Consider the following 23,657-nt stretch of genomic DNA (forward strand, 5'->3'; position numbering starts at 1 on the left):
GCATGTTGATGGTGGGGGATTCAGCGATGGTAATGCCATTGAATGCCAAGGGGAGATAGTTAGATCCTCTCTTGTTGGAGATGTTCGTTGCCTAGCACTTCTGTGGCCTGAATGTTACTTTCTATTTATCAGTCCAAGTCTGAATACTGTACAGGTCTTACTGCATATGGACATGGAGCTCTTTAGTACCCGTGGAGTCATGAATGGTGCAGAATATTGTGCAATCATCTGCGCACATCCCCATTTCTGACCTTATGATGAAGGGAAGGTCATTGATGAAACAATGTAAGATGGCTGGGCCTAGGAAACTGCCCTGAGGAATTCCTGCAGTGATGAACTGGGACTGAGATGATTGACCTCCAACAATCACAACCATCTTCCTTTGTGCTATTATTACTCCAACCAGCGGAAGGTTTTCTCCCTGATTCTCATCAACTCCAGTTTTGCTGGGGCTCCTTGATGCCACACTTGGTCAAGTGCTGCCTTGATGTCAAGGTCGGTCACTCTCGCCTTGCCTCTTTCAGCTCTTTTGTCCATGTTTGGACAAAGGCTTTAATGAGGTCAGTAGCTGAGTGGTCCTGGCAGAAGCCAAAATGAGTGTCAGTGAGCAGGTTATTGCTGAGTAAGTGCCGCTTGATAGCACTATTGACAACACACTCTCCATCACTTTGATGATCGAGCTTAGACTGATGGGGGCGGTAATTGGCCAGGTTGGATTTATCCTGCTCTTTGTGGATAGGTCATACCTGGGCAATTTTCCACAGTGGCAGGTAGATGCCAGTGATGTAGCTGTACTGGAACAGCTTGGCTAAGGGTGCAGCTAGTTCTGGAGCACAAGTCTTCAGTACTAATGCCAGAATGTTGTCAGGGCCCATAGCCTTTGTAGTGTTCAGTGCTTTCAGCCATTTTTTGATATCACATGGAGTGAATCAAATTGGCTGAAGACTGGCATCTGTGATGCTGGGGACTTCAGGAGGAGGCCGAGATGGATCATTCACTCGGCACTTCTGGCCGAAGATGCTGCAGCCTTGTCTTTTGCACTGATGTGCTGGGTTCCCCTTTCATTGAGAATAGGGATATTTGTGGAGCCTCTCCCTCCAGTGAGTTGTTTAATTGTCCACCACCAATTCACGACTGGATGTGGCAGTACTGCAGAGCTTAGATCTGATCAGATTCGTTGATTGTGGGATTGTTTAGCTCTGTCTATTGCATGCTGCTTCTGCTGTTTGGGATGCAAGTAGTTCTATGTTGTAGCTTCACCAGGTTGACACCTTATTTTCAGGTATGCTTGGTGCTGCTCCTGGCATGTACTCCTAAACTCTTCATTGAACCAGGGTTGAGCCCCTAGCTTGGTGATAATGGTAGAATGGGGGATATGCCAGGCCATGAGGTTACAGATTGTGGTTGAATACAATTCTGCTGCTGCTGATGGCCCACAGTGCCTCATGGTTGCCCAGTCTTGAGTTGCTAGACCTGTTTGAAACCTATCCCATTCAGCATGGTGGTAGTGCCACATAACATGATGGAGGGTATCCTCAATGTGAAGATGGGACTTTGTCTTCACAAAGACAAAGCGGTCACTCCTACCAACACCGTCATGGACCAATTCACCTGCAATAGGGACAAGGTCGAGAAGGTTTTTCCTTCATCACCTGCCAAAGACCCAGTCTAGCAGCTATGTCCTTTAGGAGTTGGCCAGCTCAGTCAATAGTCAAGCTACTGAGTCACTCTTGGTGATGGACATTGAAGTCCCCCACCTAGAGTGCATTCTGTGCCCTAGCCATCCTCAGTGCTTCCTCCAAGTGGTGTTCAACATGAGGAGAATTGATTCATAAGTTGAGGGGCGATGATAGATAGAAACATAGAAAATAGGAGCAGGAGTAGGCCATTCGGCCCTTCGAGCCTGCTCCGCCATTCATCATGATCATGGCTGATCATCCAACTTAATAGGCTGATCCCATTTTCTCCTCAAATCCTTTGATCCCTTTCGCCCCAAGAGCTATATCTAACTCCTTCTTGAAAACATACAATATTTTGGCCTCAGCTACTTTCTGTGGCAGTGAATTCCACAGGCTCACCACTCTCTGGGTGAAGAAATTTCTCCTCATCTCAGTCCTAAATGGTCTACCCCATATCGTCAGACTGTGACTCCTGGTTTTGGACTCTCCCACGATCGGGAACATCCTTCCTGCATCTACCCTGTCTAGTCCTGTTAGAATTTTATAGGTTTCTATGAGATCCCCCCTCATTCTTCTGAACTCCAGCGAATATAATCCTAACCGACTCAATCTCTCCTCATATGTCAGTCCCGACATCCCAGGAATCAGTCTGGTAAACCTTCGCTGCACTCCCTCTATAGCAAGTACATCCTTCCTCAGATAAGGAGACCAAAACTGCACACAGTATTCCAGGTGTGGTCTTACCAAGGCCCTGTATAATTGCAGCAAGACATCCCTGCTCCTGTACTCGAATCCTCTCGTTATGAAGGCCAACATACCATTTGCCTTCTTTACTGCCTGCTGCACCTGCATGCTTACCTTCAGCGACTGGTGTACGAGGACACCCAGGTCTCGTTGCACATTCCCCTCTCTCAATTTATAGCCATTCAGATAATAATCTGCCTTCCTGTTTTTGCTACCAAAGTGGATAACCTCACACTTATCCACATTATATTGCACCTGCCATGCAATTGCCCACTCACTCAGCTTGTCCAAATCACACTGAAGCATCTCTGCATCCTCCTCACAGCTCACCCTCCCACCCAGCTTTGTGTCATCTGCAAATTTGGAGATATTACATTTAGTTCCCTCATCTAAATCATTAAGATATATTGTGAATAGCAGGGGTCCCAGCACCGATCCCTGCGGTACCCCATTAGTCACTGCCTGCCGTTCGGAAAAAGACCCGTTTATTCCTACTCTTTGTTTCCTGCCTGCCAACTAGTTTTCTATCCATCTCAATACACTACCCCCAATCCCATGCGCTTTAATTTTACACGCTGATCTCTTATGTGGGACTTTATCGAAAGCCTTCTGGAAGTCCAAATAAACCACATCCACTGGCTCCCCCTCATCAACTCTGCTAGTTACATTCTCGAAAAATTCCAGTAGATTTGTCAAGCATGATTTCCCTTTCATAAATCCATGCTGACTCTGTCTGATTCTGCCACTGTTTTCCAAGTGCTCAGCTATTAAATCTTTTATAATGGACTCTAGAATTTTCCCCACTGCCGACGTCAGGCTGACTGGTCTATAATTCCGTTTTCTCTCTACCTCCCTTTTTAAATAGTGGGGTTACATTAGCTATCCTCCAATCTGTAGGAACTGTTCCAGAGTCTATAGAATCTCGGAAGATGACCACCAATGCTTCCACTATTTCTAGGGCCACTTCCTTAAGTAGTCTGGGATGTAGATTATTAGGCCCTGGGGATTTATTGGCCTTCAATCCCATCAATTTCCCCAACGCCATTTCCCTTCTAATACTGATTTTTTTCAGTTCCTCCCTCTCACTAAGCCCTGTGTTCCCCAACATTTCTAGTATGTTATTTGTTTCCTCCTTTGTGAAGACAGAACCAAAATATATATTTAGTTGGTCAGCCATTTCTTTGTTCCCCTTTATAAATTCCCCTGTTTCTGTCTGTAAGGGACCTACATTTGTCTTCACCAACCTTTTTCCCTTCACATACCTATAGAAACTTTTACAGTCAGTTTTTATGTTCCCCGCAAGCTTACTCTCGTACATTATTTTCCCCTTCTTAATCAATCCCTTGGTCCTCCTTTGATGAATTCTAAACTGCACCCAATCCTCAGGTCTGTTTTTTTTTAGACAATTTGTATGTCTCTTCCTTGGATCTAATACTATCTCTAATTTCCCTTGTAAGCCATGGTTTGGCCAGCTTTCCTGTTTTACTTCTCCAGGAATAAACAATTGTTCACCCACGCGCTCTTTGAATGTTTGCCATTGCCTATCCAACGTCATCCCTTTAAGTAACGTTTCCCAATCCATCATAGTCAACTCGCACCTCATACCATCGTAATTTCCTTTATTAAGATTCAGGACCCTAGTCTCAGAATCAACTACGCCACCACTCCATCTTGATGAAGAATTCTATCATATTATGGCCGCTCATCACCAAGGGGCCTCGCACAACTAGATTGCCAATTATTCCTTTCTCATTACACAGTACCCAGTCTAGGATGTCCTGTTCTCTATTTGGTTCCTCAACGTATTGGTCCAGAAAACCATCCCGTATACACTCCAGGAATTCCTCCTCTACTGTATTATTACTAATTTGATTTGCCCAATCTATATGCAGATTAAAGTCACCCATAATTACAAATGTTCCTTTATTGCATGCGTCTCTAATTTCCTGTTTAATGCCATTCGCAACATCACCATTACAGTTTGGGGGTCTATATACAACCCCCACTAACGTTTTTTGCCCCTTAGTGTTTCTCAGCTCTACCCATACAGATTCCACATCGTCGGAGCTAATATCTTTCCTTATTATTGCGTTAATTTCCTTTTTAACCAGCAATGTAACTCCACCCCCTTTTCCTTTTTGTCTGTCCTTCCTAAATACTGAATATCCCTGGATGTTCAGTTCCCATCCCTGGCCACCCTGTAGCCATGTCTCCATAATCCCGACTATAGCATACCTGTTTACATCTATTTGCACGGTTAATTCATCCACTTTATTGCGAATGCTCCTTGCGTTAAGGCACAAAGCCTTAAGGCTTGTCTTTTTAACATTAATTGTCCTGTTCCCACTATTTTTCACTGAAGCCCTGTTTGATTCTTGCCCTTGATTTCTCTGCCTATGACTTTTCTTATTCCCCATTCTGTCTTTTGTTCTTGTCCTTGATTCCCCCTCCGCTGATTCCTTGCATAGGTTCCCACCCCCTGCCATTTTAGTTTAAACCCTCCCCAACCACTCCAGAAAATATTCCCCCAGGACATCAGTCCCGGTCCTGCCCAGGTATAATCCATCCAGTTTGTACTGGTCCCACCTCCCCCAGAACTGGTCCCATTGTCCCAGGAATCTGAAACCCTCCCCCTCACACCATCTCTTTAGCCACGTATTCATCCAATATATCCTGCTATTTCTACTCTGACTAGCACGTGGCACTGGTAATAATCCTGAGATCACTACCTTTGAGGTCCTACTTTTCAACTTACTTCCTAATTCCCTATATTCTGCTTTTAGGACCTCATCCCTTTTTATACCTATGTCGTTTGTACCAATGTGTACCACGACCACTGGCTGTTCACCTTCCCCCTTCAGAATATCCGAGACACCCTTGACACTAGCACCAGGGAGGCAACATACCATCCTGGAGTCTCGTTTGCGGCCACAGAAACGCCTATCTATTCCCCTTTCAACTGAATCCCCTATAACTATTGCATTCCCACACTTTTTACTCCTCCCCTGTGCAGCAGAGCCAACTGTGGTGCAACGAATTTGGCTGTTGCTGCTTTCCCCTGAGAGGCTATTCGCCTCAATAGTATCCAAAACGGTATACCTGTTTTGCAGGGGAATAGCCACAGGAAATTCCTGCACTGCCTGCCTAGTCCTCTTGCTCTGCCTGGTGGTCACCCATTCCCTTCTTGCCAATGGACTCTAAGCCTGCGGTGTGACCACCCCTCTGTACGTGCTATCCACAATACCCTCCGCCTCGTGGACACTCTACAGTTTCCCCAGCCGCTGCTCCAGCTCCGAAACTCGGGCTTCCAGGAGCTGCAGCTGGAGACACTTCCCGCACACATGCTGGCCCCGGGCACTGGAAATGTTCCTGGCTTCCCATATAGAGCAGGAGGAGCACACCACGACTTTGAGCTCTCCTGCCATGACTTACCCTTTTAAATTAAATTAAACCTTTTGGATGATACTTAATATCAAATAATATCAATTACTCTAGGGCCCTTCTTCCCTGCTCCTCACTGTTATAGAATATAGCCCTTACAAACAATGAACCACAAAATAAGACCTTAAAAACTATAAGCAATAAAAATAGTAAATACTTACCCGACCGTACTCATGGTACTCAAAGGATCACCTCGTTCCCTCCTCACCGAACTCCCAAAGCAGCACTCCAGTGCAGACTGTGATGCTGACTGTAGGACACTCTTCCCAGATGGTAACTAGCAGGAGGTTTCTTTGCCCATGTTTGACCTGATGCCATGGGACTTCATGGGGTCCAAAGTCGATGTTGAGGACTCCCAGGGCAACTCACTCACGACTATATACCACTGCCGCCACCTCTGGTGGGTCTGTCCTGTCGCTGGGACAGAACATACCCAGGGATGGTGATGGTGCTGCCTGGGACATAGTCATACTCATGGAATCATACCTTACAGACAATGTCAAGCTATTGCTTCGTTAGTCTGTGGGACAGCTCTTCCAATTTTGGCACAGGCCTCCAGGACAGGGTATGCAGTGTCATTTCGAGTGCCTAGATCAATGCTGGTATCTGTCCGGTTTCATTTCTTTCAGACTTTGTAGCAGTTTGATACAACTGAGTGGCTTGCTAGGCCATTCCAGAGGGTGCTTAAGAGTCAACTACATTGCTGTCGGTCTGGAGTCACATGTAGGCCAGACCAGGTAAGGACAGCAGATTTCCTTCCCTAAAGGATATTCGTGAACCAGATGGGTTTTTAACAACAATCGACAGTGATTTCATGTCACCATCAGACCAGCTTTTAATTCCAGCTTTAGTAATTGAATTTAAATTCCACCAGCTGCCGTCATGGGAATTGAACCCGTGTCCCCAGAGCATTAGCCTGGGCCTCTGGATTACTAGACCAGTAACATTATCACTATGCCAACTGCCTCCCCACTCTCAGTATTCTAATTACTACCATAAAAGAATGTGTTCTTAATGCACACTCCCACACAGCTAAAGTAACCATTGCAGGTGGAGGAATCCAATGATAAAACTGAAATTCAAATAGCTGAGTAGGACGTTACTAGGAATATCAAGTGTGAATGTCCATAATACAGCATGATATGTTACTGTTGCATGGTGACAGGATCATATATTCAAGGCTCTGCCCCAGTATATGGTGCCTGACCTCATCAATGCTTGCTGGGGATGCAGGATTTTGAGTGCAGGGCATGTGCTTCCCTACTTGAGGTGTTAGAAGGAAAGTCACACCGAGTAACAATCATCATTGCCTTGGAGCCGGTTTCATGTGCTGACAGAAACTGGAAATTCACTTTTGTGATGAGAACCATGCATTCTGAGCAAGAACAGGAAGAAAATTGCGTTCAAAAGAGATTCTTGTTATTAATGATTTGCTCTTCTCCTCTGCAGTATCACACATGCATATTTTTGGTTGATTATGGAGTGTGTTCATAAGGGTTACATATCAATAAAGAGTTTTATATCAATAAAGAGTTTTCTTTTGCATTAATCTTCTTTCAGGATTTGTAATACCAGAAAATCAGAAGAAACAAGCAATGTTAAATGCCAAAAAATCCAGGCATGGGAAGATGAAGGGTAAGTAGGAAAACATATTTAAAGGTTTCCATCGTGTAGTATGGTAAAATATTTAAGGAGATCGCACAGGCTTCAGATTTTGAGCAGCTGATTTCAGTGATTCTTTTCAAATAAATGGTGTAAAAATATAGTATTTTAAAGACTTAAAAAATTAAATGAGTATCTCCTGGATTAGTTTTGATCACCCTAAGATATGGGAAAGGAATTTTCCATTTTTTATATCCCCCTCACTGGGTTTTATCTGGTTTTTCATTTTTCCCAGGAGATTATAGGGTGGATAGGGATTGTGCGTATTGTTGATGTATAATATCACGACTATGTAGGATGCCCTAGATGGGCCAACAGCCCACTTCCTGACATTTTGATATGTTCGCAGTATATAGCAATAGGCAAACTACAACTTATTCATAGCAACCAAAGTAGTTTTAATTTCCCACTGTGTAAAATGTTCAGGTAAACGTCATAGCACACAAGTGTGTTATTTCTAGAGAAAGTACCAGTTGTAAGCTTGAATGAAAATGTAATAAAATCCTAGCAAGTAACTTGTTTAAATATCTTAAGGGAAGGAGCATAATTTGACCTGAAACCTTGTACTTTTTTCAGGGGGAGAGAAAAGAATGGTTACGGCTAGTACTTGCACTAACTGAATAAAGCAAATTACCTTTTTATTACATAGGATTCCAGGATTTCTGATTTTTCCATGGAAACAAAAACCATCATGAGATCTTAAGATCGCATTTATTTCTGCAAAATTCTGGGTCTCTTTTTGCTAGATGTAATAATATGGCTGAATATCTACTTGTTTTATGCATAGAATACATAATACAGATTAATGAGATACTGAATTAATTCTACTCAAGATGATATGGCAACTCGTGTCATTGTACTTGCTCATTACTTGTCGTCTAGATATTTAGTTAGCAGGCTGAACTAGGAAAAGAAAATCTGTGTAAAGCAGAAGCTTTGGGCTAATGTCATGTGTGACATTCTTTAGGCTTTTCAGAATTCTGTTTCACTTTAGTTGAGATTGGGGATGGAAGACGAGAGGAAATCCTATTCTTTCTGACCTGATGTAGAATAGTTTTGGCAATGGTGGTCACTGCATGAAGCAGTTGCTTTATTCACAACACTGTTTTAGCTGAAAGGAATGACCTTGATGCAGAAGTGACAAAAAGCACATTAGTGCAGTGGGTATCACTGTATGCATACAAATTTGTTATGATGCTCAGTAGATTGTTTGTTTGATTCTGATTAAATAGTTAATTAACAGCAATATATGATTCTTTATTTTTACTATTCCAGGGATGAGTTATAGTGGATTTTCAGTTCCTCCTCCACATCAATCTCTGCATCCACTCCACCAGCGACACATCACTGTGCCTACCAGCCTCCCTCAGCAACAGGTGTTTGCATTGGCTGAACCCAAACGTAAACCTTCTCCCTTCTGGCACAGCTTTACCAAGTTGACTCCCTTTAAGAAATGAAAATACATGGTTACCATAAGGAGAAAAATCTAAGAAAATCACTGTGGAGATCAAAGGTTCTGGGAAAGCTTCCAGCTTTGAGTAGTTGAACAATAAAGAGCCATCAATTATGAATGTTACACTGTGCTTCTACTCTCCACGTAGCTCAATTGAGGCCTTTCTGACATCTGCATCAGCCAGGCAATGAAAATAATAGAACTGTGAGACAAGCAGTTACAAAAAGCTGCAGTTTCAAAATGTACTCTGGTGAATTTGTAAGTTATTGTCACCGGCTATTTTACAGATGATGAGTACATTATTTTCAATAGCTGTGAATGATGCTGTTATTGAGAACAGTTGCCAGTATTCTATCACATTGGGTCTCTTCATTCCTCTCTGTATATTTGTGCTAGATATTTTAGTTAATCATTGACCCCTTTGCCTTGAGATTTTATGGAACAGTGACAAAATTCAAATTTGCATGTCTCAACCCAGTTGAGACAAATCACAAATGTGATTATATTACAAAGTTGTTCAAAAAAAAGCACACTATTGAATACAAGGTGATACTGGTTGGTACATAGACATTTTAAGCAAGCAAATGTTTGAAACATGAAATGTAAGAAGCACATTGTATATTTTGCGGTAGGAATTATAAGGGGTTCCATATTAATATGAAAAGACAGAAATATAAGCAAAATGTTTTTTATAATAGTGTCTGATATGTGCTTTAAATGCCGATGACTGCAGATGAATGTTCCTTCATTGCAACAGAAACACCATCATCTTGTGCTCAAAAGGGAAATTAAACTTTTTTTTCCATCTGATCAGTATTTTAACCTGCCAAGGCCTTAAATTTCCTTGTTTACTTGTATTAGAATAGCACAATAGGACTTCTTTTTCATTTTGCATATGGCATTAAATTCACAGTGTTGATCAAGAGTAACTTTAATCCTCAGCATTCCAAATGAAAATTACCAAAACAAACATACAGGACTCAGTGCTTTTCTTTTAATTTGCTATTTATGGCATGGACTGTGAGCCCCCAGACCAAACTACTGTGTCATCAGTTCTTAGTAGAATGTTACTTAGTGAATACAATAATTACTTATGGAATTGCTTCATGTTTCCAGGAATGGCATACAGCCCTAGATAAGCACGATGTCTTGCCAATGTGTCAGAATTGTGATTTTTTTTTTTGCATCCATTTTAAGTCTTGCCTTTAAACTGTACTATAAAATAATAACAGCCTCTTTGTTTTGTTACTGTTGGAAAATTTGTATGAAGGATGTCATAAAATCTAATAGGATTTAAAAATGTTTATTTATAACCAAAACAGTTTGGAAACAGTTACCTTTAAATTACAAAGGAAACCAGCTGTTGGGGAAATGTTACTGGCAAACTGCAGTGCAGCTTTTGTTAACCAAAGAACATTAGCCATAGTAACTAGCTATTACTCAATTTTACATTACTCCCCCTCTCATTTTGCAGGCTTTGAAAATATCCAGTAAATGGATATTTCCAAATTATTTGTAATACATGGGTTGCTCTGTATATAGTGATGATTTATGTGTCTTGATATTTTTATTGAAACTGGTTTTTCTTTTATGACATTTACCACCTCATATAATAGTGATGTCTGGTGTATACTGTTACATTTCTGAGCAGTCTTATGAGCAGATGACCGCTTCAAAACAATTTAATTGGCTGCTGTACAATATTGTTATCTCAAGCATAAATGTACATAACTAATGTAACTATTTTTTGTAGATTAGTTTTTATTATGTTGCAGTAAGTGATTTATCTGCTGTTAATGTAAAAAATAATTGCTCAGAAGTCATTTATTTTGGTGAAATAAACATGATTTTCTCATTCCAAACGATACTTGTTCATTCTTACTTAACATCGTGCATAAAAAGCTGCTTTTTAAGAGACCGACAATGTTCAGACAACAGTGTGTCTGCTCGCATGGAACAGATGAGTCAACAGCTACTTAAATCCTATCTTGTCATATTGTAGGACCTTTGTTTTTTTCCCTATTTTTCCTTTCTGTCCTGAATGCCTGACTCTTGCTGGAATAAGCATCAGCACCTCCATCATTAGTTATCGCAAGTGGCCATTTTCGTATGGAGCTACACAAGGAGTGTCAGCAAAGCAGCAACAAAGGTTTATATCTATGCAACAACTTTCACAGCCCCACAAATTCCCACCACAACTTCGAAAGTATTTCACTGGCTGTAAAATGCTTTGGGAAGTGCAGTCATTGTTATAATGTAGGCAACGTAGCAGCCAATTTGCACACAGCAAACTCACACAGACAGCAGTGTGATAATGACCAGATAATATGTTCTTGTAATGTTAATTGAGAAATATTGGCCAGGACACCAAGGATAACTCTCCTGTTCTTCAAGGATTTTTGACCTCCATTTAAGAGGGCACATGGGCCTCGGTGTAACATCCCTCCCGGAAGATAGCATCTCGGAGAGTTTTCCCCTGGAGTGTTAGCCTAAATTTTCGTGCACAAGTCCCTGGAGCTGGACTTTCACTCAGAGCCAGAAGGTTGTGAGTTCAAGTGCTACAAACTGAGCCATGGCTGATGTGTACTTACAGGATATTTGACTGTGGTGCTTCATGTACCAGTCCAATCTAATGTTTACAAGAATTCCTACCAGACTATTCAGAGGAGTCTTTTCTTCAAAAATACTATTTTCCAATCTGGTTCTACCTGAATTTAGGATTATTTAGTCATAGTTCCCGTTTTGGTGGGATGCTGTTTAGATGCTGTTTATAAGACCATAAGACATAGGAGCAGAAATTAGGCCAATCGGCCCATCGAGTCTGCTCCACCATTCAATCATGGCTGATAAGTTTCTCAACTCCATTCTCCCGCCTTCTCCCCGTAAGATTTGATCCCCTTACCAATCAAGAACCTATCTATCTCGGTCTTAAATACACTCAATGACCTGGCCTCCACAGACTTCTGTGGCAATGAATTTCATAGATTCACCACTCTCTGGCTAAAGAAGTTTCTCCTCATCTCTGTTCTAAAAGGTCTTCCCTTTACTCTGAGGCTGTGCCCTCAGGTCCTAGTCTCTCCTACTAATGGAAACATCTTCCCCACGTCCATTCTATCCAGGCCTTTCAGTATTCTGTAAGTTTCAATCAGATCCCCCCTCATCCTTCTAAACACCATTGAGTATAGACCCAGAGTCCTCAAACTTTCCTCATATGTTAAGCCTTTCATTCCTGGGATCATTCTCGTGAACCTCCTCTGGACCCTCTCCAGGGCCAGTACATCCTTCCTGAGATACGGGGCCCAAAATTGCTCACAATATTCTAAATGTGGTCTGACCAGAGCCTTATAAAGCCTCAGCAGCACATCCCTGCTTTTATATTCTAGTCCTCTCGAAATAAATGCCAACATTGCATTTGCCTTCCTAACTACCGACTCAACCTGCAAGTTAACCTAAGAGAATCCTGGACTAGGACTCCCAAGTCCCTTTGCATTCCAGATTTCTGAATTCTCTCTCCATTTAGAAAATAGTCCATGCCTCTATTCTTCCTACCAAAGTGTATGACCTCACACTTCCTCACGTTGTATTCCATCTGCCACTTCTTTGCCCATTCTCCCAACCTGTCCAAATCCTTCTGCAGCCTCCCCGCCTCCTCAATACTACCTGTCCCTCCACCTATCTTTGTATCATCTGCAAACTTAGCCAGGATGCCCTCAGTTCCTTCATCTAGATCATTAATGTATAAAGTGAAAAGTTGTGGTCCCTGGTCCCAACACTGACCCCTGCGGAACTCTACTAGTCACCGGCCGCCATCCTGAGAAGGACCCCCTTAACCCCACTCTCTGCCTCCTGCCAGACAGCCAATCTTCTATCCATGCTAATACCTTGCCTCTAACACCATGGGCTCTTATCTTACTGAGCAGCCTCCTGTGCGGCACCTTGTCAAAGGCCTTCTGGAAATCCAAGTAGATAACATCCATTGGCTCTCCTTTGTCTAACCTACCCATTACCTCCTCAAAGATTTCTAACAGACTGGTCAGGCATGACCTCTCCTTGATGAAACCATGCTTACTTTGCCCAATTTTAACATGTACTTCCAAGTATTCTGAAATCTCATCCTTAATAATGGACTCTAAAATCTTACCAACGACCAAGGTCAGACTAATCGGCCTGTAATTTCCTGTCTTTTGCCTCACACCCTTCTTAAACAGGGGGGTTACATTAACGATTTTCCAGTCCTCTGGGACCCTCCCTGACTCCAGTGATTCCTGAAAGATCACCACTAACGCCTCCACTATCTCTTCAGCTATCTCCTTCAGAACTCGGGTGTAATCCATCTGGTCCAGGTGATTTATCCACCTTCAGACCTTTCAGTTTTCCTAGCACCTTCTCCTTGGTAATGGCCACCATACTCACCTCTGCCTCCCGACTCTCTTGAACTTTGGGGATGTCACTCGTGTCTTCCACTGTGAAGACTGACGCAAAGTACCTATTCAGTTCCTCCGCCATTTCTTTGTTCCCCATTACTACTTCTCCAGCGTCATTTTCCAGCGGCCCAATGTCCACTTTTGCCTCTCTCTTACCCTTTATATATCTAAAAAAACTCTTGCAATCTTCTTTTATATTACTGGCTAGTTTACCGTCATATTTAATCTTCTCCCTCCTTATTTCTTTTTTAGTTGTCCTCTGTTGGTCTTTGTAGGCTTCCCAATCCCCTGGTTTCCCACTGCTCTTCGCCGCATTGTATGCTTTCCCTTTAGCTTTTATGCTGTCCCTCACTTCCCTTGTCAGCCATGGTTGCCTCGTCCTCCCTTTAGTATGCTTCTTCTTCCTAGGGATGAATTTTTGCTGTGTCTCCCAAATTACTCCCAGAAACTCCTGCCATTGCTGTTCCACTGTCTTTCCTGCTAGGAAATGGAGGCTATAATGGAGGAAGATACACGCAACAGTGAAATATTTCATGTATATTTATAAGCTCTTTTGTTAGGTGGTTTTGTACCAATTTACGTAGTTTGCTAATTTATTAGACTGAGATCCATGTACTACTTTCTGTCATGTGCGCTTATTTGATGAGTTTATTGTAAGAGTGCATTGTTGACTGACTCCTAACATTAATATGATCTCTATTGTCCATGGTTTATTACGATTTCCAAAAGAGACCGATAACTTTTAAAGAGAAATTTGGACCTCCAGTTAACAGCTGAAAGAATTACATGATAAGTTTTCGCATTTTAAAACTTACTGCAGCAACTGACTAATAGAAATACCATTGACCAAGCACTACTTTTTCTAGGCAACTTATTCTTTAAACTGCAGCAAAGGGATTCTCCATTTTCTGTTTAATGTGTTATACTGTTAGGAACTAGAGAGAGTTTTCAATAAGTTATATGTGTATTTGTGTATGTTAGGAATAAGCTATAACTTTATGTTTAAGTTTTAGCTCCAAGTTTAATTTATATTTTTTTGTGTGTGGTAAGAAACGGGAAACCTGGGCTTTCGTTTCACATTAGAATGTTGCCTACAACTCTGTGGGCTTATTTGGTTTAGGGAAGTTAAAACAAAGTAGGAAAAACTGCTGTTGCCTAACAACAAGGGAGCTCAGAGAGAAATAGAACGCAGTTTGAGTTCAGTTGGTGATTAAGCTCTAAGGTGAAGGGAGCAGTTTAAGTATCTCTCTAGCTGGGCATACTAGCAGATTGCTGTGGAAAATAACTCCAAGAATCTTAGATGAGTTGCTCTAAGGTTCAAGTAACCGTGAATGTTGAGTGAGTTCTGGATCTCAAGGGAGATACCAAGTTGTCAGCATCTACTGAGAGGGGCAACTGCAGGGAGGATGTCCTAAAGAAAAGGAGAAAGGTCCCAAGAAGACCTTTAAGTTAAGTCAAAGGACAAGGACAGGAATCTGGAAGTAAGTTAAGTGATGTTAAACTAAGGAGCAGAGGAAAAGGTTCCACATTAAAGAGAGAAAGCTGCAGGGAGCAGAATCAAGGCAAAGTGGACTTGGGAGAAGCCAGGAGATCCAAGGAGACAGCCAAAAGTTGCTGACTGCTTTCTACAGGCCTGTGAAGTAGTGTTGTTCTGTTGGCATGGCTAAGTCTCTGAGAGAGTGCATGGAAGGTGAAGCTTGAATGCACGTGATCATCCGGGGAGAGGAACATCGGAAGGAGAGTTCAACACCTGGGAGGTGGATCCTTGTTGAAGACGTCCAGGTAAAAGCATAGCTTGGGAGAAAATTCCAAGGCGAGTTCTTTGCGAGTGGAGATTGTAAACCCTCATGTGAAAGACTGAGTTCAGTGAGACCAGTTGGCTCATGGTGTGGCAAGCATTTGGGGGAATTGTTGAGAAACCCATAGCATCTGCTTTGGGTGGATCTGTCACTTGATCTTCGAGTGTGGTGTGTCCAACCATAGGTTGCCTATTGTTTACATGGACTGTATACTTACAGCGAACATTAGAGTATGAGATGGATTTTTGTAACTTGTGTTATTCTTATGAATCTCTATACATCTGTAAAGGTATGGCTGTGGGTGAAGGAGTAATGTAATATAATTCATCTTTTTCTTGTTTAGTAAATGTTTTATTCTTTTATTAAAGTACATCAGCTGACTCTGTTCAGTAGCTGCCCTCCACATTTCTAAACTAAAAATAAACAAGCCAAGTTCCACCCTCGGATCTGACTTGTCCAGTAGTAACATCAGCTAGGACCATAACAATACGTTACATTGTCCCTTAAGTGAACACATCATCCTCCAGAAACCAGTCTAGAATTATTCTCCGCTTCCGCTGGTTAGCTTCCTTTTTACTTGCCCCAGTCAGGTAATTTCTAATCCCAGAATTGCCTTTCACTGTGAGAGATACACTGTGGATCCCTTCCTCTAGCTCTAAGACAAGTGAGTCTTCCAGCTTTCTTTAAACCCGCACAAACTCACCTTCAATCTGATTGTGAGCTCCTATCCATGTTCTGCATAGTGAACGATAGCCAGTATTTTCTCTGCTTAAGGTGCATGCCTGGCTGCTTCTATCCCTTGCTGTCTTCCTCCAACTGCAGATCAAATAAGACAAAAACTGCTGTCAGTGGTATTCATTGATTTATAAATGGTTCTCTCTACCCTCTTTCCCTATGGTAATGGAAAATACATTAGCTTTGTAGCCAAGGAGAAATGCTGATTAGTTATCTTTGATCCCAACTCCCTTTCATCTTAGAAGGAAATGGATAGCTTACAGCACCATACTTTACAAATCAATACCTAAAACATCTTTCTGGCACCTCAGGATACTTAGGGTCCACTCGTGGGAGATGGTGGCATAGTGGTAATGTAACTGGACTAGTAGTCCCATGGGATGACTAGTTCAAATCCCACCATGGCAGCTGCTGGAATTTAAATTCAAACCATTCAATTCAATAATTTAAAAAAAAATCTGGAATTGCAAGCTAGGCTCTTGGAACCCTGCCATATCATCCACCCACGTTGGCGGGAAAGCACGCTGATGTGCTTCACAACAGTGCATAGGCAACATGCACTTGGCGGCCTTCACTTTGGGGGAACCGAGGTGACTGAGCTGCAGCGTTCTCCACACCTCCCCTGGTATTTACAGGCCTTAGGGGCACCGGGAGGCGGGGGCAACTGATGCCTGGCTCCGGAGGCAACTGCTGAGGAGGGGGTGTCCGGGGGCAAGTTCTGGCCAGCCTCGGAGGTGACCATAGTTGGGGGGGGTGGGGGGGTGTCAAGTGCTGCATCCCGCACACAGGCAATTGAAGTAGGGGGCAGGGTAAGCGAGGGAAGTGGCCACACATTAGGGACACCTGTATAAACTGACCATGCCTCTACAGCTGAGACAGTTCAGGCACAGCCACAGTGATATGATTGGGGTTGGGCTTCTAGTCTGCCCGCCCATGCAAGCAACATGGAGGCACCAAAGGGCCACTAAGCGCTCCATACCTTACCCCACCAGTGCCTCCCACGCCCCCCGGCACAGATTTCGAGTCCGCCGCCGCTTTATTGGACCACGGAGCAGTTGGACTGCACATGCTGTACAATCTCCTTGCCAATGCTGGCCATGTAGCAGTCACTCTCAGCATCCTGGTTTGGACCAGTGTCCCCCATGTCGCAGGTTGACAGGGCAGCCATGCAACGCACTCATCTCTATGCATCCGAGGGGTAACCAGCACTCTCCGGGAAGCGTTAAGAGACGGTCACACAGGGCCAGGAAAGGTGCTAAGTACAGCCATGATAACCACGCCTCTCTCTCTCTTTCATACGTTAGGATCATGGATCCTGGTGACCTAGCTATGTGACTGATGGCCTACAGAGGCCGTAGAAGCCTGAGGAGAGAGCGACTGAGGCACCTGGCTGCGCAAAGGCAGGAGCAGCAACCTCATGAAGAAGGGGCAGCAGTGGCTCCCGCACATGCTGCCCAGGAGCGACAGCGAGCCGTGGCTGGTCAGTGCCTAGCGACACCCAGGGTCTATAGACACCGCCTGCCATTCCTGCAGATGACTCAAAACCAATGTCGCTGACAACTGCTCATGTCTAGGAACCTGGTGGCTCACATCTGCCACTTAATGCAGGACTTAGTGCCAAGGGGACATGGAGGGCATTCACTGTCAGTGGCTGTGAAAGTGACTCCGGTGCTCAATTTCTATGCCAGTGGCTCCTTTTGGGGCTCCACAGGTGACCGCTGTGGGATTTCACAATCCACCACCCACAAATGCATCCATGAGCTCACGGATGCCATCTTCTCCATGGCACACAACTTTGTGCATTTCACCCGGGACCGGGACAGCCAGGATGCAAGAGCCATTGGATTCGCCCTGATCTTGGGATTCCCACAAGTGCAAGGTGAGACTGACTGCACTCATGTGGCGCTCAGGCCTCCGTCGCTACACTCAGTGGACTTCATCAACTGTAGGGCTTCCCACTCACTGAACGTGCAGTTATTTGTGACCACCAGAAACGCGTCCTGCAGGTGTGTGCACGGTTTCCAGGGAGTGCGCATGACACCTACATTCTGAGTTTCCCGCAGATCCCTGCAGTCTTCCAGGGTCCACAGAGGCTGCAGGGTTGGCTCCTTGGGGACAAGGGCTACCCGCAGAGGCCGTGGCTGATGATGTACCCGTGCGGCGGCCTCAGACTGCAGCAGAGTGATGGTATAACGAGGCTCATGCAGCAGCTCACAACTTGGTGGAGCAGACCATTGGGGTGCTGAAGATGCAGTTCCGGTGCCTGGACCAGTCTGGTGGAGCCTTGCAATACAGTCCACAGAGGGTGTCACGCATCGTCATCGTCATCTGCTATGCCCTTAACAACCTGGCTCTGCAACAGGGAGAGAAGCTGGCTGAGGAGGAGATGAAGGAGCTGCACACCTCCTCTGATGAGGAAGGTGATAACAGGGATGAGGGTGGGGGAGTCCTCGGTGGTGATGAAAACGAGGATGAGGCCCTCACACTGTTTAGATGAGGCAGGCGCGCTTGGGAGGCCCTCATAGCTGCCAGATTTGTGGAAGATGATGACGAAATGCAATGAAGTGACCCCGTAGATCCTCACATCACAGTTATGAACGTTTGACTCCAGTCTGGCTTATGGCAGCGCCAATACCCTCCGTGAGAATGCTCCTGCCATGGAGATGCAGCGGAGGCCCTAATAGTCGCTCGATCGCAGAAGGATGATGACAACATGCAGTGAGGACACTACATAGATCTTCACATAGCCTCTGAAAATGTCTGACTCCTGTCTGGCCGAGGGCAGCTCACTTGCGCTCCGTAATCAGGGTCATCTCAGAGACGCAGCCATGAAACTTTAGGTGCATCTGATGCTGTGTCTGCCTTCAGTACCTCAGCCCTTCAGGAGCTGGTGCACAGCATCACTGGTCACAGATGCTGGTGTGATGGGGGCCAGCCCCACCTTAAAGGTGTTCCGAGCACACAGAGAGAATAAGAGAACTATGTGTCACCAGCCCATTACATTCTGGCAGCAATGACCAGCACAGCTGAGGTGCAGACATCAGTAATGTTTCTAAGGAGTGTAAGGCTGGACCATCACTGTGGTCTGAAGGCTAAACACAGCACTGTGAAGAGGCTCTGGACTGAGGCACCTGCCTTTATCTTGAGCAGAAAGGTTTCACATCTGACTGACAAGAACACTGCTCATCAGAATAAGGAGCCACAGGCAGGGAGACATTCTTAGGAGTTTATTAACAGTAGTGAACAGTATGTAAAAATGATCAACACCTGTGCCCAGGCTGCGTAACTACTTTTGCCTAACTTTCCTAACCCTGCTGCTACACCGTGGTGCTCCCTGGACATTCACAGCGGAGGTGGAGGCAGCCTGCTGACTGTGACACCCTGTCTGTGATGACTTAGAGAGCCCCGGCCTGCTTTTGGGGTCCTGCTATGTGGCAGTGGCACCCTCCTCGGCCTGTGAAGCTGGATCTGCAGAGGTCACCGGAAGCTGGAATTCAGATGGGCCAGTCACTCCCAGAGTCACCTGAGTAGATTGCCCCGGGGTGTGCCCCTGTTGATCCTCCTTATGGGTGCCCGAGGGCCCCTGGCTGATGCTGTGAACAGAAGGGATAGCTGGAATGACATCGAGCTGCCCAGCACCCCTCTCACGTACACACTGTTGGAGGCCAACTATGGTATCAGTGATGGAGTTAAGCCTGCACAGCAGTGCAGGAATGACGTCCTGGACCAAGGTCTCCATGACGACTGCCATCTTGCCAGTGTTAACTTCGGTGCGTTGCAATGCCAGCGCTATCACCACAGCCTGAAGACAAACTGACTCCTCCATCGTGCCTTGCAATCTGAGGAGTGCAGCGGACATCCCTTTAAGTTGTTCCGTAGCTTGCCTTTGCAGCTCCAGCAACTGTGCCATGACGGAGTCCAGAGGCTTGTCATCTGACTCGGACTCAGCAATATTCTGGCCTCCAGCAATCCTCCAAGTGCCGGGGACCTGGGAAGTCCCTGCCTCTGCCTGCTGTGGATCAGACAGTGCGATGTGCTCACCAGATTGTGATCCCAAGGCTACTCTAAAGCTAGGTCTCACCGAGGTGTGTCTCTGCGCTGGTGGAGGGTGTGGGTGAGCGCTGTGATGGGACTCCAGGGAGGGTACCTCCAAATTCCTTTTCAGAGGTTTCTTTGGGGCTTGATTGGAGGCCTTGGGTCATGGACTCTGTCGGCTGTTTGACAGATGCGGAAGCAAGGGGAGATAATTAGTGCACAGCAGTGGCCTGTGAAAGAGGACACATCACTCACAGCATGGTTGTCTGATGGATGTTGCACTGCTGGATCCTCACTTGGTAGAGCAGCGCCGACCTCATTGTCAGCACAGGACCGGTCCCGGTCATCGCCCACCAGCTGGATGGCTCTGTTCTCCAATTCTGTCAGAACTTTGATCTCCAGCATTCCTCCGCCTGTCTGCGACCTTTCTCTCCTGTTGTGTGTCAATTTGTCCTGCATGGTTAGAGATGGGGAGAATGTATCAGGACACCTGCTGGGCCAGATGATAAGTATGCCTGGCCTGTGTGGGTGGTGAGTGGTCTCATGGATGGGATGAGGTCAATGACTGTGTGTGTGAAAGAGTGAATGGTGATGTCCCTTGCATTGGCAGTGAATGAGGGCCCTGTGGCTATGTGATGGGTTTGTGAGTGTGAGAGTTGGGAGCGATGAAAAGAGTGACTTACCCTGGCAGAACGGAGGTGATCATTCATCCTTTTGCAGCACTGGGTGGCTGTCCTTTGCAGGGTATTTGCATTGACAACAGCCTCCCAAGCTGGTCTGGTGACTTTGCTCCCATTCTGCGGCCAGAACAGGGGTAGAGCACATCCTGGTGGGCCTCCAAGGCATCCAGCAGTTACTTGAGGGACCCGTCGTTGAAGGGGGGGCTGCAGTCTTTTTTCCTTTGCAGGTCATGTCTCCCAGGCAGCAGTGGTGAGCTGGTGGCAATGAACGGTTTGCTGGTGGCTGCCTTTTAAAGATGGCGGTCGGCGTGATGCAACAGCGGGGTGATGGCGGGCGGGCGAATGAGAGCCCACCCACCATGGAAACGGTGTGTTTTGTGAGAGTGAATAAATAATGAGGCAGGCTCGGGACGATATGGCGTGAAAATCCGCCATTTTCATTGGCAGGTAGAATTCCAATTCATCCACCCGCTACCGCACTTAGTGCAATTCTGGGAAAATTCTGCTATTAGTCCCCTTACTTAAGGGAATATACTTACATTGGAAACAGTTCAGAGAAGGTTCAGTAGGCTGATTCCTGGGAGTTGCCTTATGTGGAAAGACCATAAGACATAGGAGCAGAAGTAGGCCATTCAGTCCATCAAGTCACCGCCATTCAATGAGATCATGGCTGATCTGATAATCTCAACTCCACTTTCCTGCCTTTTCCCCATAACCCTTGATTCCCTTACTGATTAAAAATCTGTGTATCTCAGCCTTGAATACACTCAACAACCCAACCTTTATAGCCCTGTGCGGTAAAGAATTCCACAGATTCACTATCCTCTGAGAGAAGAAATTCCTCCTCAACTCTGTCTTAAATGGGCGACCCCTTACTCTGAGATGAAAGGTTAAGCAGGTTGGGCCTATGCTTACTGGAGTTTAGAAGAATGGGAGGTGATGTTATTGATTTGGAGGGATCTTGACAGGGTAGATGCTGAGAAGATGTTTCCACTTGTGGGGGAATCTAGAACTAGGGGGCACAGTTTAAAAGTAAGGGTCTCCCAAGTAAGGCAAAGATGAGGAAGAATTTCTTCTATCAGATGGTTGTTAGTCTTTGATAGTCTCTTACCCATAGAGCCATGGAGGCTGGGTTATTGATTATACTTAAGGCTGAATTAGACAGATTTTTGAACTACAAGGGAGTCAAGGGTTATAGAGGGCAGGCAGGAAAGTGGAGTTAAGGCCACACTCAGATCAGCCATAATCATATTGAATGGCAAAACAGGCTTGACAGTCCAAATAGGCTACTCCTGCTCCTATTTCTTATTTCTCCTATGATTTTCCAGGTATGTCCCAACACAGGTATCCAATGACCTTCATGCATCTGCCACCTGTGCACAGTTTCTTGACGAGGGACTTCCAGGTTCACAGCCCTATCCCCGTTGCCAATTCTAATTAGCAGGATTTGGCAAAATGGACTCTAGTAGAAGTCTGTGCATGAGTCCGTTTAATATGGGATTTTGGGACGCCGATATTGTCCATACGACCTTGACAGGTTGGTGTTCAGAGTTCAGTGATGTGTCGAGCCGCAATGACTGGGACCACCTACCCGGTGTAGCCGCCTTCCGTCTTTGCAGCTGGTGAGACAAAATGTATTCTTTAGCCTGTTCTGCCTTTGAGTATTTTTTGGACTGCACTTTGCTGGCACGTCCCCTTGGCATTGCCACCATGGGTGCTCCTACCAGGAGCAAGGAGCTCCAAATGGCATCGCTTAAGGGATTTTTAGAATGCACAAGCCTCTTCACTATGTCAAGGTGGCAATTTGTGGAGAAGAAGATGCAGATCACAACTAGGGTGGCCAGGCATCCAGTTTCATGACTGATAGTCTGGATTCACTGCCTCGGGGCTCATTCCAGTACTGGACAGTCTTCCATCTGATAATTTTATTGACATATCAAAAAAGCAGAATATCCAGTGGAGTGCTCATTGATACATCACTGGACAAAATCAGTAGAACTATTCACTTAACAGAATTTGCTCTGCATATTCAGATCGCTTTATTATTGTTCACTCGTTTGCCCAGGAATTCTACCTCCTCCCAAATCGTCAAGCTTGCAACCTCAACCTCCCTTCTGAAGAAGAAAATGAATAGGTATTAAACTGGATTTTTAAAAAACACACTTCATCATAGTTTCAAAAGTGTTCAGGCATACATTTCCAAACTTCGAAATACAATCCCCAGAATCAAACAATAGCACTCTATAAATATCAACATCACAAAATGCAAGAGAGAACACAGACAGTAAGTGACATTTCTTCATCCTTTCAGTTTAACTCACAGCACTTACACCACATTATTGATTTAACCATCGCATTACTCGGGAAACTCAATGTGATGCCACAGCTGGCTGTCTAAAATTCTATTCCTGACTAAGATTAACCATGCTGTGCCCTTTAACAATATCAGATCATCCTTCCGTTTATAGAATGACGCATAATGTACAGCCAGAGAAGGCCTCATGCAAACTTACAAAAGTATTTCATATCTTATAATAGAACATATATTATACTGGTGTAGTACTTGTGTCTTGTTTCTGCTACTCTATTTTGGCTAATATGGGGAGATGATGGCATAGTGGCAATGTCACAGGACTAGTAATCCAGAGGCTCAGGCTAATGCTCTGGAGACATTGGCTCAAATCCCACCATGGCAACTCGTGGAATTTAAATTCAATTAGCAGAATATGGAATATAAAGCTAGTCTCAGTAATAGTGACCATGAAACCATTGTCAATTGTAGTAAAAACCCATCTGGTTCACTAATGTCCAACATCTCATTAAAGAATAAATTTTGCTGTTTCCAGCCAGCCAGGCCTTAGTTTTCCTCATGGCCATTTTTGCATCTGTGTGGGCATGGTTTGTGCCTAACCACCCACCCTAATCGCTGTAACAACCATCAATATTGAGACTCACTCATCTGAGTACTGCAGCACTCCTCCACAGCAGCCCAAGTAATGAAATCA

General features: G+C 44.7%; 1 protein-coding gene across 3 annotated transcripts in view; it reads left to right on the forward strand.

Moving 5' to 3' along the window:
* LOC144682758 (spermatogenesis-associated protein 13-like) overlaps nt 1–10,841 on the forward strand; it is a 342,817-nt gene extending 331,976 nt beyond the window's left edge. For all 3 annotated transcript variants that reach the window (XM_078545414.1, XM_078545416.1, XM_078545417.1), the window contains 2 exons: nt 7,425–7,499; nt 8,802–10,841. In XM_078545414.1, coding sequence (XP_078401540.1) covers nt 7,425–7,499; nt 8,802–8,983 — 257 coding nt within the window. In that variant the 3' untranslated portion in view covers nt 8,984–10,841. The remainder of the gene's footprint in view (nt 1–7,424; nt 7,500–8,801) is intronic.
* The last annotated feature ends 12,816 nt before the right edge of the window (nt 10,842–23,657 follow it).

This window comes from Cetorhinus maximus, chromosome 7, assembly GCF_964194155.1.
Source record: "Cetorhinus maximus chromosome 7, sCetMax3.hap1.1, whole genome shotgun sequence".
Taxonomy (NCBI): Eukaryota; Metazoa; Chordata; class Chondrichthyes; order Lamniformes; family Cetorhinidae; genus Cetorhinus; species Cetorhinus maximus.